Below are 18,520 nucleotides of genomic sequence, written 5' to 3' on the forward strand. Positions count from 1 at the left end.
TCTCCGTTACCCTGTTCATGAATAAACAGAGGCCAGCGTATGGGTGTGCGCGTCCGTCAGGGCGATTACACACACACACACACACACACACACACACACACACACACACACACACACACACACACAGCCTCGTGCCGACTCCACTGGCATAATTAGAAACATTTGGGATCATTTGCAAAGGGAACACGAGCTCTGATGGGATCCAGATGCACTACTGGGTTTCACCGAAATATAGGAACCCTTATTTACGAGGGGCCATTACTGGCTCCTCACCCAGGGAGGTGTGTGTGTGTGTGTGTGTGTGTGTGTGTGTGTGTGTGTGTGTGTGTGTGCAGCCCGGTTCGTCCACATACTAAATTAGTGTTTGTTGGTGGATCATCCATATTCAGGTCAGACTCAGTTTAATGGCTTTTGTTTTTGTGGGAAAAGGAGGGTTTGTCTTCATGTGTATCTGGACACATACTCATGTGAGCCTAAATTAACTCTGCTAAAAGCAGAAAGAGTTTGCCAACGCACAGAAAAGTTTGTTCCTTTTAATGGTAGAGAAACGGCATCGACAATGTTGTCATTTCAAGATGAGTTTTTAAGATTGAGATGTTGTCCTCAACAACATTTACACCAACAATTATTTCACAGTTGGTTTGCGTTGTCTTCTTCTTCTTTAGTGTCAACAAAATGCCTCTTGTGGATTTCCTATAAAGGAGAAAAAAACACTGTTTGTTTCCAAGAAATACTGTTAATTGCGTTTACTATTTTTGGCGTTAGAGGCTTTTTTTTGTGACTCTCCTAACTTTTTTTTATCTCAAGCATTATTGCTGAATTACTCTAATAAAACATTGCAGACATGTACACAATGGCGTACGCTGTTCTACTTTAAAGAGTTTAAATACGTTTACAATGAATTCGATGTCATATAATGCACTGGTGACTGCTGTTTGACACACAAACAGACCAAATGTTGTCACTTTTAGCACTATGCTGCCACCTTGTGGCTGGGAGATGAACTGGTAATAACAGACTATGATTGCTTTTACGGCAGTAGTTCAGATAAAAGTATGGATGTGAAATATTCCACGCTATACATGTTTGGATATGACTGACAACTCACATTTAGAAAAACAGCTGGCAAAGTCGTCTGTGGTAGATTCCACTACAGGACACATTTTGCCATTATGTCACAAAATACCAACTTCACTGGCAATAAACATGCACGTATTTCACATGTTTAATAAGGCCATTAGGCGCCCTAATTATCAAGTTACTCACATTTGTATTTCATTATTACCTCCACAAATCCATTCACATTTAGCTGCCAATCTCTCCGCTCTGCTGCTCCACTGTTTCTTCGGCGTGCCTGGAAAACAGAGAGAAAAAACGAAAGGTCACAGTTAGTTAGAAGCTCCAGACGAAGCCAACTGCAAGCCCGGATTCAGGTCCAACTTGTTGCGGTGAGGCACCGTTTCATGTCCCGTCGTGCCACATGGAGTTGCGTAATGTCATGTCACAGCGTGTTGTGTCAGATGTCACGGAGTGAAATGCTGCTTCATGATTTCTTTAGTTGACCTTTCAGCGGAGTTGGAGTCCGTCGACAGGATCGGTTTAACGCACCGATCCAAACACACATGGCTCAGTCTCTCCTCCGTCTCCATCACCACTTCCTGACTGGACAGGAAGCGCAGTCTTGCTTCTGAACATCCCTGGATGCTGGTACTGTACCACACTGTGACGTCACTCATGTGCCAGTAAACTGATCAATGGAAGGAAGGATCCCTACAGAAAACACACAAATGGGTGAGGAAATGATGTGGGTGTTAGCCAGTGGTTAAGTTACTGTACCTACCAGGCACAGGACCAGCTGAGCCTTCTCTGCTGGCCTAAACAGAACCACAAAGTGATAGCTATTTAAAAAAATTATTGTTTTTCACAAATACACTACGAGTACTATAATTATTTTTCCTTACAAGCTTATTTTCTCATTGCACAGCGCAGAGCAATTCAAACTGGCCTTTACAGATGAAGCTACACGGAGTACGGATCTTTGATTGTCATAGTCTCCAACCATTCAGATCTTTAGTTCGACATGCTGTGCGTGTTCTTTGACGATCCAGCGCCAGCATGCAACTTGCCCTGTGATTGGTCAGAGGGCCAGCATGACTTCTGTCAACACAGCAGAAAGCTAGCTAGCTGCTAGCAGAACTCAGAAGGAGCAAGAAGAATTTAGGCTGAAACACAAGAGAAGTTGGGACATTTTAGTTTTTTGCTTGGTGTAGTTTTTTTAATATGCAATGCCTGAAGGAGGAGAAACAGAATTGTTCCTTCTGGCTTGTTCTCTTGAGGGTTCAGTGTTTTAGTGCCACAGTTTTGTTGGATTGTTTTGTCATGTTTTGTTATGAATAAATGTGACTGGTTCTTGTTGATGTGGACAACATGCATTGTCTGTTAATGACATCGCATCCATCCTATCATGCACATATTTATGTTAAACTATATCAGACGGCACAGAAGGCCCAGATCAAGTCCACAGTCCGCCACTGCCGGGCACACTCGACTAAAGTGTGAGGGGGGCCTCCTGGCCCTCACTCAAAGAGAAATAAAAAGAATAACCACAAAGAGACTAAAAGGAGACTGAAGAAATACAGCAAAACAACCACATGACTCAGAAAAAACAAAAAAACTACAAACAGATGAAAAAAACAACAACCAAGAGACACAAAGCAACTGAAAAGAAACACAAATATAGCCAAAGAGACACACAATTAGCACAAAGAGACACACAACAACTACAAAGAGACACAAAATAAGAACAGAGACACAATGTTTGAATGTGTGTGTGTGTGTGTGTGTGTGTGTGTGTGTGTGTGTGTGTGTGTGTGTGTACCTGGAGCAGGTCGACTGAGAGTCAGTCGAACCTCAAGCGAGGAAGTCTTGAACAGCTTTAGCACCCTCTACAGACAGAAGTGAGACGTTTTAACAGCAATACACTCTTTGAAACTGCTCCACAACAAGTGTGCAAGTCCTGCATTTAAAACCACAATTAAGTAAAAGTGTGTAAGTATTATTAGTACAATGTAACTGAAATTAGTAAATGTAAAATAAAGCATTGTGCAGTTCAATGCCTCTAAATTAATAGTACTTCTGCTTTAAGAAACGGCATATTATTGTTTAAGGTTGTGTTAGTATTCACTACTTTATACACTGTTGGGTAGTTTACACAGCAGCAATGCATCATGGTCTATAAGGTCATCATAATATCGATGTCATGTGAGAACCACGTATTTCTAAAAAGGTCAACTTTTAATAGACTCAGAAAAACTGTCCTTTTTCAGCTTTTTTCTGCATTTTCCAATTTATCCAAGAGGGTTTTTAAATAGTTAGTATCGCTTAAGAAGTAGGAGGATTTTATCAACACCCAAAGGAACACTTCCTCCTCCATTTTATCAAGAAACCTCCGCGCCCAAACATTCAAAATCCCCAGAGCTGTCAATCTGAAAAGAAACAAATATATGCCTCGTAGTACTTGCTGTTGAGATGTAGAAGTACAGCTGAATGAAATGGTAATACTCAGTGTGTTAAGCTGATAAACCATCATACAAATAATTCCAAGTAAATGAAAGCAAAGGATTGAGGATCACTAATGAGATTAATAAAGACACATGAATAGACCTTCACGTCTGCACATACTGAATAGGACAGCTCCTTGAGAGGCTGGCCATCGATTGCCAACAGGACGTCTCCCTCCTGGATCCTGCCGCTCTGCTGGGCTGGCTGGCCGGGGTAAAGCTGCTTTATCCGGACCAGGCTGCCAAAGTCCCGAGTGGGCGGATCCAGCTCGCACATTAGGAAGCTGAAGCCCAAGCTGTTAGCGCTCTTAGTCAGCGTCACTTCTTGGGTGTTGTCTGGGGGTTCAGGAGGACAGAGGCAGTAATAGGATAATGAGGGCAAACACAGGACAGGCATGTGGAGGTCAGGAGTTAAAGGGAATAGGAGAGAGGAGGAGGAGGGATGAAAAGGTAAAAAGCTGATTAGATGTTCATTTGAATCAATTCTGCTGCGATTTGAACTTTCATTGAAACTGAAATGTACAAAGAAAACAGCAGAATTGATATTTAATGTCAAGTCTCGGACCTCGTCACGCCCAACAGAGATGCACAACAAAAATATAGCTAAAAAAGTGAGTCAAGTCAAGATATAGCCAGAAAAGATCATCTTCATTACAGGATAAATATTTAGTCAAAACAGGAAAGGTTTGTTCTATCAAGAAATAAAAAAATGAAATTGCATTCAAGATGAATAAATCTTCTTTTGCATCTTCTCTTTATCCTTCTGAAGACATGACGAAAGGCAACAGTACATTCATTTATCACTCATCTTTTAATTCAGATGTATTTTCACTCACAGATACAGAATATACATAAAAGAGCGACAACAGAATACCTGAAGGTCAGATTCATATTGTGACGGTTTTAGGTGTCATCAGACATTGACCTTTTTGACCTCACTTATGTTGTGTTGTGTGCCAAGACAACACAATGACTCTGCGTTACGTTAAAGCGCGCGACCCGCCCGCCTGTGTGAGAGGAGGCATGTCGGATGACGGATATAAGAGCGCGGGTTGAAGGATAAGGGAGGCCAGGGGGATAAGGAGGGGAAGGTCAAAGTCAATAAGGAAGATCAGGATGAAGAGAAGGAAGTGTGTGAAGGTTCACATTGAAGCCGCCGTGGTCGGCTCTTAAAGCACACAACAGCTTAGAGTCGACGGGCTCTCTGGCGCCGGTTCTTCCTCAGTAACTGAGAGACCTGCGGATCAATCTATTGGAACATTGTATTCGTAATGGGAAGAGAAAGTGATCCTGGCCTTTCTTAGTTTGTTAGGGCACTTATTGAGCACAGAGCTTCAAGGTCCTTCGGTACAAATCTAAACTGAGTTCCCTACCGTCGGTGACGAAGCTGTAGGGCCGGTCAGAGATCACGCTTGGGGCATTGCTGACGGGCGAGCAGTTGTTGATCCTCAGCGGGCTGGTAGCTGGGCTGAAGCTCTGATTGGATACACTGCTGAGGGTTTCTGCGCCAAGAGAACCCCTGGGGAGGTTTACCAACACCCTCTCCACAACCAAGGTTACCAGCTAGAGAGGAGGAGAGAGAAACAAGTTGTGCTTGTGTTATGGAGTTGTGCTTCTGATGCCACGAGGACGATTGTGAGGGGTGAGAGTCAGCTGAGCCAGAGGTCTTGTCGGGAGGGTCGAGCCCAGGATCACAATGACAATGCTATCATTAGCACGCTCGCTAATTAGCACAAATTACAATTATAACCCGATGAAAGGAGGAAACTTAAGGGGTCGCCAATGTGATTACAATTCTGTTGGGACATGAATACACAAACAAAGAGTTGTGGCAACGCCTCCGGGAGCCGCTTCGCTCAAAACCATAAACATCAATCTTCGTGGTGGCGCTAAAGGTCGTCATCAAAGTCATAATTCGTTCATCCTCTCGGAGCCGTAAATGTGCGTCTAAACTTCCGTGCCAATCTTGTAGATAGTGATCATCATCATCATCATCATCATCAGCGTATCCAGATAATCATTGGTCTCTAATGGGATTCTCACACTGACGTCATCCGACATCAGTCACATGGCGTCCGTTACCTCCCCAGTTTGACTCAGTCGCTCCACAGCCTGCCGGTAGGTGAAGCGCTGGAAGCTAATCCCATCCACCTCCAACAGCCTGTCCCCTGCAACGGAGAAAGTTTGAGACAAATAAAGGAACAGATTCATTATTTTTCTCCTCTTTCTCCGAATTATTTACTTATTTTATTAATCACCACCTAAAGGCCAAAATGTACACATTTTATTTCCCAATCTTAATGAGTGATGAATTTTCCTGACACGGTGTTGTTTGCACTCTGGGAGCTGCTATGGCTCCGGGGGAAGATGCTTAAAAATAAACTTGAATGTGTTACATTTCATTATTTACTGCATGAAAAACGCAATCAAAATAAGATTACATAATTTGTACCCTCCCTGTTTTCCTATTTACAATGATATCTGGATGCGTTGTGTAACATGCGACTCATTATTGTGCGCTGGAAGGAATAACAGACTCTTTATTTAAACGGCACATGTTACCCTTCTGATAATCCTGTGCTCAAGATGCTCAGAGCTTTCTCACTAACACATTCAGAAAGTGTCACAGGAATCAATAAATGGCCTCGCTGAGTAAGCTTCCCACGACTGTAAACAGATTAAACACACCATTAATGAAGCCGTTTGATGAGATTTCTCTCCAGCGTGTTGATATTGAGCTGCTATACCTGAACGGACTCGCCCGTCTCTCTCTGCAGCGCCTCCTGGAACGAGGCTTCTTACGTAGATTCCTCCGTTAGGGAGGATCGTGTCGACGCCGCCCTGAAGGATTCACCATGAAACTTTGATTCAGAACAAAGCTGTGCGATGCTGATGTATAGTGCTGCGGGGATCAGTGTGAGTGAGGCAACCCGGGCCAACCTCCCTCCCTCCATAATCTTGTCAGATGTTAATCAGATTGAGTAGAGCAGATTTGTGACCCATTGCTGGAGATGAGTTGCTGTCCCTCTTACACTGCCTGACTGCTCACGTTTTCTTTTACAGGGAACAGAAAGCTGCATTTTTTTTTCACCTTCTTGCAACACTATTGTACACGCTGTCAGCGATGTAACTTGTCAGAGATGTTTCATAAACTTACAGAGATGCTGATGCCCAGACTTCCTGATATCTTGCTGAGCTCCACAGTGATCTCCTCCGGCCTCGCGCAGTTCAGAGGGACAGACAGAGAGCAGCTGTCCTGAAACCAACACGGATGGAAACTACACTCACTTCGGTCCAGCATCTCTGTATGTCCGACTGCATATACACACACACACACACACACACACACACACTGACCCATGCAACCATATAGATTATAGGCAGATATTTACAGTCGCAAGTACGTAATCCTCAGCACTAAATAAAGAAAAAGACAAAGTCGGATGTACAGTAAGTTATATTGCTGACATTGATTCTGCCTCTATGGGGTCTAATAGCTAATAGATTACTGAAAGGCCCTTTTAAAGGTCCATAAATAAATAAGACACTGCCACAAAAGCACCGACACTGTCACCGTGACTCTACCTGGACTCGTGCTTCTCGGGGGACGTGAAGCCTGTTGCCGGTCTTCGGCGTCATCATGACCGAAACGATCTCATCCAAGCTGTCGTCCCGCGATCGGACGTCCGTCGTTACTGTGGCCTGAGACTCGTAATGCCGCAGCACAGGAGAGCGCACGTTGTTGGGGCTGAGCACCACTGTGGATAGCAACAACAGTCAGTCAATGTCACAGCTCTTTTTACAGTCTGGTCAGAGATGTTAACTAGAAAATTTCGCAAGAAATTTTGAAAGTGTGGCTACTACTGCCGTAAGACCTCGCAATATATAGCTTTTGTTTCTGACGCCCGTCTCTCCTCCAAAGCACTTGAGTTGGTTTGTGTGTTAAACTGATTGGCTGATATGAAGCACCTGTGTGCTGCCGTCGTCATGGTGACCAAGTGAGCGCCAGCAGACTGATTAGAGGCAGACTGGACTGTGGATTTAAGGAAATAAACTACTGAACGTCCTGAAAACACACAAACGTATATGAAATATCATATGACCTTATTAATGATCACAGTGTTGACAACTACACAATATAAAACACACGTAAACGTCTTTGTGTGTGTGTGTGTCTGTTTGTGTGTTTGTGTCTGTTTGTGTGTGTGTGTGTGTTTGTGTATGTGTTTGTTTGTTTGTGTGTGTGTATGTGTGTCTGTGTGTGTGTGAGACAAACAGACAGAGAGACAGAAGTCATCTGTGTTGTGTGTGCGTGCGTAAGTGTCTGTGTGTCTGTTAAACTGCCCTAACGAGAACACCTGTGGGTCGCTAGATCAAAGGTTGCCATGGTGATGACTTCAAAGCGACTTCCTTACGCTGAGCTTAATAGACCTAAATACTGTGGAACTCCTTTCAAACTATTTAAAAAAAATGGTACTTTAAAAGCCACTATTGCTTCGATATCGCATATTGAGCGTTAGGAAGACCTGATGAACAGATACTGTGACTGGCGAGTCTGTACGATAAAACATGTGTCTGTACGGGCGATTTACAAATCAGGTACGAGCTTCAGGGGAGACGTGGTTTTGGAGGGAGATTTAACATGGCGGCGGATGGCAGAGCGAGGTGGACTTGCTCTCACATTCAGTCCGATTTCAAGACGTCTGAGTCCGTTGGATTCCTATCGACCACAGTTTATGACAGAAGACAAGATTTCCAACGTTTCTATCCAACAATGGTGTATGAAGAGTGAACATTGTGGGAGTAAAGACAAAATACGTTTTATTTTTTTAACAGTTTCTGTCGCTTCTTCTCACTCTGTTAATTGGCGCGCCACCCTCTACGAACGTTTCGTGAAATTTTTTTTATGTTTTTTGCATTTTTCGGGAAAACGTACGGGCGAATCTCTTAGAAAAGTCATAGCTCACGATTCCCGCGCAAACCGCACGTTTCGATGTAATTTTTGCGCATGTGCTGGCAACGCTCTGGGAGGAGTAGTGGTTTGACTATAAGAAGAATAATAATAATAACTAGAAAATTTCGCAAGAAATTTTGAAAGTGTGGCTACTACTGCCGTAAGACGTCGCAATATATAGCTTTTGTTTCTGACGCCCGTCTCTCCTCCAAAGCACTTGAGTTGGTTTGTGTGTTAAACTGATTGGCTGATATGAAGCACCTGTGTGCTGCCGTCGTCATGGTGACCAAGTGAGCGCCAGCAGACTGATTAGAGGCAGACTGGACTGTGGACTTAAGGAAATAAACTACTGAACGTCCTGAACACACGCAAACGTATATGAAATATCATATGACCTTATTAATGATCACAGTGTTGACAACTACACAATATAAAACACACGTGAACGTCTTTGTGTGTGTATGTATGTGTGTCTGTGTATGTATGTGTGTCTGTGTGTGTGAGACAAACAGACAGAGAGACAGAAGTCATCTGTGTTGTGTGTGCGTGTGTAAGTGTCTGTGTGTCTGTTAAACTGCCCTAACGAGAACACCTGTGGGTCGTTAGATCAAAGGTTGCCATGGTGATGACTTCAAAGGGACTTCCTTACGCTGAGCTTAATAGACCTAAATACTGTGGAACTCCTTTCAAACTATTTAAAAAAAATGGTACTTTAAAAGCCACTATTGCTTCGATATCGCATATTGAGCGTTAGGAAGACCTGATGAACAGATACTGTGACTGGCGAGTCTGTACGATAAAACATGTGTCTGTACGGGCGATTTACAAATCAGGTACGAGCTTCAGGGGAGACGTGGCTTTGGAGGGAGATTTAACATGGCGGCGGATGGCAGAGCGAGGTGGACCTGCTCTCACATTCAGTCCGATTTCAAGACGTCTGAGTCCGTTGGATTCCTATCGACCGCAGTTTATGACAGAAGACAAGATTTCCAACGTTTCTATCCAACAATGGTGTATGAAGAGTGAACATTGTGGGAGTAAAGACAAAATACGTTTTATTTTTTTAACAGTTTCTGTCGCTTCTTCTCACTCTGTTAATTGGTGCGCCACCCTCTACGAACGTTCCGTGAAATTTTTTTAATGTTTTTTGCATTTTTCGGGAAAACGGCCGGGCGAATCTCTTAGAAAAGTCATACCTCACGATTCCCGCGCAAACCGCACGTTTCGATGTAATTTTTGCGCATGTGCTGGCAACGCTCTGGGAGGAGTAGTGGTTTGACTATAAGAAGAATAATAATAATAACTAGAAAATTTCGCAAGAAATTTTGAAAGTGTGGCTACTACTGCCGTAAGACGTCGCAATATATAGCTTTTGTTTCTGACGCCCGTCTCTCCTCCAAAGCACTTGAGTTGGTTTGTGTGTTAAACTGATTGGCTGATATGAAGCACCTGTGTGCTGCCATCGTCATGGTGACCAAGTGAGCGCCAGCAGACTGATTAGAGGCAGACTGGACTGTGGACTTAAGGAAATAAACTACTGAACGTCCTGAAGACACACAAACGTATATGAAATATCATATGACCTTATTAATGATCACAGTGTTGACAACTACACAATATAAAACACACGTAAACGTCTTTGTGTGTATGTGTGTGTGTGTATGTGTGTCTGTGTGTGTGAGACAAACAGAGAGACAGAAGTCATCTGTGTTGTGTGTGCGTGTGTAAGTGTCTGTGTGTCTGTTAAACTGCCCTAACGAGAACACCTGTGGGTCGCTAGAGCAAAGGTTGCCATGGTGATGACTTCAAAGGGACTTCCTTACGCTGAGCTTAATAGACCTAAATACTGTGGAACTCCTTTCAAACTATTAAAAAAAAATGGTACTTTAAAAGCCACTATTGCTTCGATATCGCATATTGAGCGTTAGGAAGACCTGATGAACAGATACTGTGACTGGCGAGTCTGTACGATAAAACATGTGTCTGTACGGGCGATTTACAAATCAGGTACGAGCTTCAGGGGAGACGTGGCTTTGGAGGGAGATTTAACATGGTGGCGGATGGCAGAGCGAGGTGGACTTGCTCTCACATTCAGTCCGATTTCAAGACGTCTGAGTCTGTTGGATTCCTATCGACCGCAGTTTATGACAGAAGACAAGATTTCCAACGTTTCTATCCAACAATGGTGTATGAAGAGTGAACATTGTGCGAGTAAAGACAAAATACGTTTTATTTTTTTAGCAGTTTCTGTCGCTTCTTCTCACTCTGTTAATTGGTGCGCCACCCTCTACGAACATTTCGTGAAATTTTTTTGACAGTTTTTGACATTTTTTGCATTTTTCGGGAAAACGGCCGGGCGAATCTCTTAGAAAAGTCATACCTCACGATTCCCGCGCAAACCGCACGTTTCGATGTATTTTTTACGCATGTGCTGGCAACGCTCTGGGAGGAGTAGTGGTTTGACTATAAGAAGAATAATAATAATAAGCCCGCAGGAGAACATGAAGTGTGCTTCCAGCATGGGGTCTATGACCCCATGCGGCTGAAGCCACACTTAATAAGCCCGCAGGAGAACATGAAGTGTGCTTCCAGCATGGGGTCTCTGACCCCATGCGGCTGAAGCCACACTTAATAAGCCCGCAGGAGAACATGAAGTGTGCTTCCAGCATGGGGTCTCTGACCCCATGCGGCTGAAGCCACACTTAACTATTCTTTTTGTCTGAAGGTGTAAAAGCAGTTACAGCCAGTTGTTACACATAGTTTTTGTGATGCTTTAATATATTAATATAATATATTTAACATTTAATATACTGATTGTGTCATTACTCTCAATAACGCTCGGCAAGAATGCAACTAAGCGTATTTCAAATGCATTTTAGCCGCTATATTGGTTGTGACATAAGGGAAAACATTGTGTGCTGTTTGAGCATTTCAAATGTAAAGAGATGGAGAGAAGAACAGGATGTGTTTAACATCAGAAGGGTCTGAAGCTTTAAATGTCTATGATGATGACAGGCGGAGGATGGAATTAGTTTACACCCCTTCGAGCAAGATGAGTCAACAAAGATTAACATTTTGCATGAAGACAAAGTGGGATAATGACAAAAAACAAAAAAACACACTAAACTGTTCTCCATATTATGGCATATAACAATATAGAGCCATGCTAAAAACCAACAAAAAAGGCCCAATGCTGCACAGAGAAAGGAAATCCTTCTTACTTTCACATGTTCGTAATTCAGAACATGCATCCGTAGAATATTCTCATTAATAAATGCCAACATCCCACACAAACAGAGTAGGGCAAAGGTCACAGCCACAGTATCATTACGCACAAAACAGTAACCACACACACGGAGCACCTTTAGGCTGTGAGATGATGAGCTGCACCTCCTCGGGGCTGCTCTGCATGACCTCTGCTGCCTTGCTGAAGGTGACGCCCTCCAGGCTGATGTGGTTCAGAGAGATCAGACGACCACCTGCGGGCAGAGGTCACAGTGAAATGGTGCCGGTGTCCAGTATCAGTGGAGTCTGAAGACCTCCCCACCAACTCTGAACCCACGTGTGACCCCCCACCCCCCCGAGGTCATCCAACCGACACCTCCCAATGCCTCTCCGGCCTCCTTTGCACTTTACCGCTACACACTTCTCTGCATTCATTTCCTTAAAAACAGAGGACGATGATGGATGTATTTAAAAGAAAAAAACTAACAGTTGAACACGTGAAGGTTCCTGCACATGCAGCAATCATCAGGAGGATCAGTTTGATTTCTAAATGGGAAAAACAGGCACAATTGCCCAAACGGATCCTCAGTAATTCATTGAAGACAATGTTGCTGAGGAAGACGAAATGTCCACATTGATCCTTCACCTGATCGGATGCGTCCATCCTTATCAGCGGGTCCACCAGGCACTATGGAAGCAACAAAGATACCCAAGTCGTAGTGGCCCACGGTGTCCTCTCCCACTATCACGACACCTGTGTGAGCACAAACCACAGATGTGTTGAGAGAAGACCGAAATGACTGCGTGGGGCAGTTGGGGAGTTTGGTTGGTTTAGTCTGGTCCGCCCTGACTCATTGATTCGTTATCTGACTCAGACGTCGGCTCTCTCGCAGTGGTGGACCAGAGCATTTCTACACCGTGTCATCAAAATCTGATCAAACTCCCCGAGGGCGTCGCACCGACCTCCTCTGTTGTGTGTGATCATCTTACCCAGGCCGAGCTTCGGGTCTTTCTTTAAGTTAACACATATGACTTCTCTCTCTGGCGATGACCCCTGTTTCGTCGTGCTTTCTGTGAGACACAGAGAAGAATGGCACGTCAAAAAGAAGAAGCTGCAGAGACGTCGTCGATCGCGCGGCTCGATTGTCGGCCCGGCGCAGGAGGAGACAACCAGCATGTGTTCGGCCGTACCTTTGGCCGCCGGGGAGCTGCTGGCGGGGGCTTCGGATCCGCTCTTCTGAGAACAGGCTGGGGAACGCATCCCGGTGCTGCTGCGCTGGCTGCTGCGCTGACTGCTGCAGCCGGTACTGCAGTCGAAACGCGGGAAAAAAAACGATGTGACGATATGAGATAATGAGTCATTACGCAATAGCACCCTCTGAGAACAGGAAGTACTTTTTTTTATGTTTGGAATAAGCAGAAGAAGAACTGAAATCCGCATGAGCTGATCGACGACTCGGCTACCTCTGCTCGTTGAGGAGCTGCTGCTTAATGCGCGCCTCGATCCGGGCTGTGACGTCATCACACAGCTTGTTCATGGACCCGTCCTGCGGCGTGGTCAGGCCGCTGTCGTCCTGTGGCGTCTCCGAACAGGAAGAGGACTTGAGCCGGCTGTTTTGAGCGCGGCACGCTGCAGCGTACTGCACGATGTTCTCCTCTGGAGGTAACGGGAAAGAAACATGGAAGAGTTCGTCAGGCCTTCCTATGGTGTCTTCTGAGGGTCTACGCCTCAAAAAAGCTGTCTTTGGCGATGGCCGCGGTGCTGCAACTGACCTGAGACCAGGTTGTGGCTAAGCTGGCGGGAGCTCATCTCATTGTTGAACTTGTGTTGGGCGGAACAGAGGTTACACAGATATTTGGCTATCTTCGATCTCTCTGTGATGAAGATGTGCTTCTTTTTGCTGACACGGCTCTCTACCACAAATTTACGCCTCTGCAGGAACACGGAGGAAACGTTGTTAGGGAACACCGTATTTGGCAGCGTTTCTAATAAAAAATTCGCATCACAAGAGGAATTCAATCGCCACCCCTTTACTCACATTGGAGGAGATGGTTGCTGCCTCCCTCCAGTAGAAAGTCTGACTGGTGGATCGGCAGCCATCTTTAACCTCGAAGACGATGACTCCTTTGACACAAACGCCCAGCATGATCTCTCCTTCCAGAGGCTTTTTCTCACGCATCACGCGGTGGAACAAAACTCCGTATTCAGGCAACTGTTGACACACCTGAAAGGGACAAACCGACAGGGGTGAGTTATTATTGGGCGTCATATTTTCTCACCACTAGATGGTGAATTTACATAATGAAATTGGACGATTTAGCCACCTTAAGGAACTCGAGCTTCGATTCGTCGGCGAGCATCTGAGCGTTGTTGGTGTGAAGTCGTAGCAGCTCCCCCTGGATGTGAGGCAAGGCGCGCTTCTCCATCACGCTCTTGGAGACGTACTGGTCAGGGCGGTAGTAGTTTTTACCGTACACCTAAACACAACGATCCAAACCTGTCATTTAGGGAAACTTGATCGTTGCCTATCCTGTAATTTTCTATGCCGTTGCGGTGACATTTGCATCATACGTCAATGTTTAAAAATGCATTTTTTTTAAATATTGATTTTTATTGGATTCATTTGAAATGTCGTCCACCTCAGTTGAAAAGATCATGTGATGCTCCCCCTGTAGTATAACTCTATGTCAGGAGTGTTTTTTTTTAAAAGACAATGTGACTTTGGCAATTTGAAAAGATTTTCAAGGTAGCATTTTGAAGCTAGCATTTAAGCTAGCAATTCAGTTAGCATTTTTGCGAGCATTTTTGTTCATCAAAAGCTCACTCGAACATAATATTCGTAATCATAACTTAAGCCTGTTGTGTAGTGTCTAGAGGCACCACTATTACATTTGGTCAAGTTTTTTGTGTTTTTTGAAAAACCTGATAAAATGACTTGGGCCATTATTTTAGTGACGATGTTCTGTTCAAATTTGTGGCGCACAACCTCCGGCATGCAGTCTCCACACTCCGTCTGCAGGGCCAGGGCTCCCAGGTACAGGGCCGTCTCCTCGTGGCAGGACAGCCGGTCCTCCAAGAGGTCTCGCCGGAGCTGGAGGTAATGCTGGTGGCGGGTCTGCTGGTGCCTGAGAGAGAAGGCCGCACGCGTTTAAAGGATTTGACTTTGCGGGACACAGTCTGTCGCTTTTTCTTTGTGGTAACGCAATAGTGAGAGAGACAGCAATACTCACAACAGAGAAATGTCATTGACAAAAAATTTGACCCTAAAAAAAAGGACAAAGGTGGTTGTAGGCACTTTCTTCCAGCTATCTGGGGCAACTTTGGAAATCTTGGTGTCATTGTCCACAAAGAAAAATTCATTATCTGACCAGAGAATAGAGAAAAAAAAACACACACACAAAAATGATGAGTTGACAGAAATAATGAATGACTTCTAATCTACCGACACCACAGACAACGGGCTTTCCGGTCAGCTCATCTCTTCTCACCAGGAAGTAACGTATCAACAAATGACACCACCTACATGACCTCAAAACGCTCAGTGTGTTTAGATATTAAAAATGCAACAATCAGACAGAAACAGAGCCCTTCAGAAAGACTCGCTCTTTACCGTCAATAAAGGCAAGGCCAAAGTAGAAATGTTCCACCAGGTTGAAGTGAGCTACAATCATGTCAAAGACGTCCCCTCCTCTGGACTTCACCTCACACTTGACCAGGATGCTCTGGCCGTTTGGCATCAACACACTCAGCTCTCTCTGAGTGGTGGGAGACTTCCCTTTCTTGGTCTAAGAAAGGGAGAAATGATAAGCACATAGTGCGATTAAACAAATCAGATGGTTGCTGATTTCATTCAGGGTGAGTCCAAGCAGAACCACTGTCAATCGCTCCAACACCTCACAGCAACTCTTTATCATTTCATTTTCTATTTTCCTGAACTCACCACGATGGAGCCGGGCAGCTCCAAGACGACCAGCGGCTCGTCTAACATTCTAATAAACTCCGGGCCCATGTCCTGCGAGAGGGGACGCATCATAAAAGACGAGGTTTTGACGACACGCGTGACGAGCGACATATCTTCCGCTATTACATAACAATACCCCGGCTCACCTTCACTTTCCTGTCACTGAGACTCACGGTGGATTCAAAGTGTGCGAGGGATCTTGAGACGGCCTTGCGGCTACCGTCCATGTACGGACTGCAGGGCCCGCGGTTCAGCTGCTGCCAGCTGCCGTATCGCTCCCTGTGATGACATCCCGAGGGAATCCTGGGAAACACAGAGTTTTCCATCCTCAGTCGAGATCCGTCACTCAGACATCACACATTTCTCTTTCATTCTCCTCGAGGGAGTTTCGTCTTCCCGGCGCTGTCTTTTTACTTTTTGGGATTGCGTTTTATCTTTTCAGCAACATGTCGAGCTCAACTTGAATTGGGTTGGTTTTGAGGTATTCTTGTTTACTCTGTGCCTTAAACCTGTAAGTGAGTCAATGACAAGCTCCTATGTGCTAAAAATACAAAACATATGTTATTATAATAATGTCACAAGATGTGCAATGCGTCATACCCGGGTGGCTCGCATGGATAAGACGCTCCGGAGAATGTTCTAGAAATCTTCCTGTTCAGCGCCCAGGATGAGTTACTAAACGAGCCCCCTGAAAAACAAATTGGTATACAGTACTTATATAGTACTTATATCATGGCTTTCACAGTTGGGATGGTAAATGTCTCAAAACGTTGCGTTTTTTTTGAGTGACATGAGAAGATTGTTACAACCTTCATGTCTGAGAAGTGAACAAGCAGACTTCCGAAAATGCTGAACAAAGTGAAATCACATTCAGTCGTCCCGTTTTGTCGTTTAACAAGCAAAACTTGCAGGACAAAAGGCGTGTGTTCATGTTTTCTAAGTTATTTAAGAAGCAGACTTTAGCAGGGATGGTAACGTGGGTTGTAATCCCCCCTTTTGGTTTCAGATTTTCCCTCAAGGAAGTACAAGTGGTTTTACAGAGCACATATATGACCGCTGCAGCGGACAGAACACTTTTTTTTTTTGCAGTTTAAATTCAGTTGGACTTTAAATCTGACAGATGGGATCAGTTTCTTACTGTGTAATCGGTCCCTGATTACTTGACTGCGGTCTGTTAGCTGGGATCCATTTTCAGCCATGGACACATGATCAACCTGCAAAGACATCACTGTCCAGGTCAAGGGAACAAGCAATCAGTCGACGCCAAAAGAAATCTCCAAACCAAACATGAGACCTCCTCCCCGAAGCAGCTGAAACCAAGCCGACACCACCCACGCATCCACCCGCTCACTGAGTTTCTGTAGACGTCTTCTACCAGCTGCCGGATGAGCCGATCGGCCGGAGGCAGCATCAAGGCCCTGTGGTGGAGCTCGGAGGTCTCCAGCACCGTCAGCAGGTCGGTCCGCCGGATCACCATGTCCTCGCACATGCTCAGCAGCAAACCCTCCAGCGCCGCACTCAGCTGGACCGGCTGGGAGGAGGACGAGCGGCGGCCAAATGGCCGATAACGCAAAAGTACTGAGAATATGCAAGAATGTGTTGGAGCGAGGGGTGAAAATGTAGTACCTGGTTTTGAGGTAGATGATAATCCACGCACCAATAAAGAGTCATCCCCAGAGAGTACACCACCATCTGAGGAGAGCAGGAACAAGGAAGTATACGCTTCTTTATGGGCAGAGCTCACGTTATGGCTGGCGTGATCACAGTTAACTTCACACACAATCTTTGGACAGTTTAAAATCAGGAGACATGGGATATTACTCCTCTCCATACTAATTACAGCAAGTCACATGCACCTGATTTCTTAATGTAAACCTTTTAACTCGTGTCCTCCTAAAACAACACGTTTCAGCAGTGACATTTAAACAAAAATGGATCCTTCCCTAACCCCGTTAATCACCTAATGACCCCTAAGATTCAACTTGCGACTCTTTTTATCCCGGGGTCCTGACCCCTCCATCCCCATTGGGAGCCCTCTTGCCCACGTCATCACATTTTGCAGCAGATGTCCTTGCAGCAGGTGCCAGTTTTTCCGAACCTTTTCGGCTGCAGTCCTGGTGGAGGCGGCCTGGCCCTGCTGGATCTCGGGAGCCGTGAAGGAGGCCACGTCCTCGTATCGGGCACAGCTCTTGAAGGCCAGGCTCCCATTGGCTGACAGCAGCACCGAGCCCGGGCTCAGCACACTGCACATGTTTCCCGAACCTGAGCGGGAAAGCACAACGCCAACTTGGTGACACGAACACATAGTGGCTCCTCTTGTCTTTCCGCTGTGCTATTTCTCAGGGTTTCAACGTCTTTGGATGCTGCCTGAGGAAAGAGCCGTGTGCACTGAGACAGCTGGAATTAGGGTTAAATGGGAACTCATGGGCGGTTACCTTTTTTGGAAATGGCCAGTAAGGCCTCAGTGGTGGCGAGCAGCAGACACCAGACCTCATCCTCATCCAGTTTTGAACCCCGGCCCTCCAACACTTCTGCCAGGGTCACAAAAGTACCCATCCTGCAGGGACACGGGGACACACACACACACACACACACACACACACACACACACACACAAACACAAACACTCACACACACACACACACACACACAATAAAATCGAACTTGTTTCAAGCACAAGTAACAGTCACAATATAAAAAAACTTATCTTTCAAAATGGAATCAACCGCCTTCTCTGCACACACACACACACACACACACACACACACACACACACACACACACACACAGGTTGAAAGACTGTCCTGCTGTGTTACGGG

General features: G+C 45.2%; 1 protein-coding gene across 1 annotated transcript; it reads right to left on the reverse strand.

Annotated features, from left to right (window-relative positions):
- Positions 1 to 635: 635 nt before the first annotated feature.
- frmpd2 (FERM and PDZ domain containing 2) lies at positions 636 to 18,257 on the reverse strand. Its single transcript, XM_068583726.1, has 29 exons — positions 18,137 to 18,257; positions 17,800 to 17,963; positions 17,328 to 17,393; positions 17,053 to 17,232; positions 16,840 to 16,915; positions 16,302 to 16,389; positions 15,848 to 16,004; positions 15,681 to 15,752; positions 15,351 to 15,525; positions 14,971 to 15,103; positions 14,727 to 14,865; positions 14,065 to 14,217; positions 13,779 to 13,964; positions 13,513 to 13,672; positions 13,204 to 13,396; positions 12,931 to 13,034; positions 12,730 to 12,810; positions 12,386 to 12,493; positions 11,877 to 11,993; positions 7,146 to 7,318; positions 6,718 to 6,816; positions 6,308 to 6,401; positions 5,643 to 5,728; positions 4,934 to 5,123; positions 3,682 to 3,896; positions 2,879 to 2,945; positions 1,564 to 1,770; positions 1,286 to 1,354; positions 636 to 693 (listed from the first exon to the last, which is right to left on the reverse strand). The coding sequence occupies exons 1-27, from the start codon at positions 18,255 to 18,257 to the stop codon at positions 1,733 to 1,735; spliced, it is 3,435 nt and encodes a 1,144-aa protein (XP_068439827.1). The 3' UTR covers positions 636 to 693; positions 1,286 to 1,354; positions 1,564 to 1,732.
- Positions 18,258 to 18,520: the final 263 nt, after the last annotated feature.

Source organism: Clinocottus analis, unplaced genomic scaffold, assembly GCF_023055335.1.
Source record: "Clinocottus analis isolate CAN_PGR_092001 unplaced genomic scaffold, fCliAna1.0.p SCAF_19, whole genome shotgun sequence".
In the NCBI taxonomy this organism is placed as follows: Eukaryota; Metazoa; Chordata; class Actinopteri; order Perciformes; family Cottidae; genus Clinocottus; species Clinocottus analis.

What these genes read in the sequence shown, in the direction of transcription:
- frmpd2 (XM_068583726.1), bottom strand. Translation starts at nt 18,257, where the DNA reads ATGGGTACTTTTGTGACCCTGGCAGAAGTGTTGGAGGGCCGGGGTTCA. An exon ending in AATCAGGGACCGATTACACA is followed by an intron (nt 16,390 to 16,839) that starts GTAAGAAACTGA and finishes TTTGTTTTTCAG; the next exon opens with GGGGCTCGTTTAGTAACTCA. An exon ending in CAGCTCCCCGGCGGCCAAAG is followed by an intron (nt 12,811 to 12,930) that starts GTACGGCCGAAC and finishes TGTGTCTCACAG; the next exon opens with AAAGCACGACGAAACAGGGG.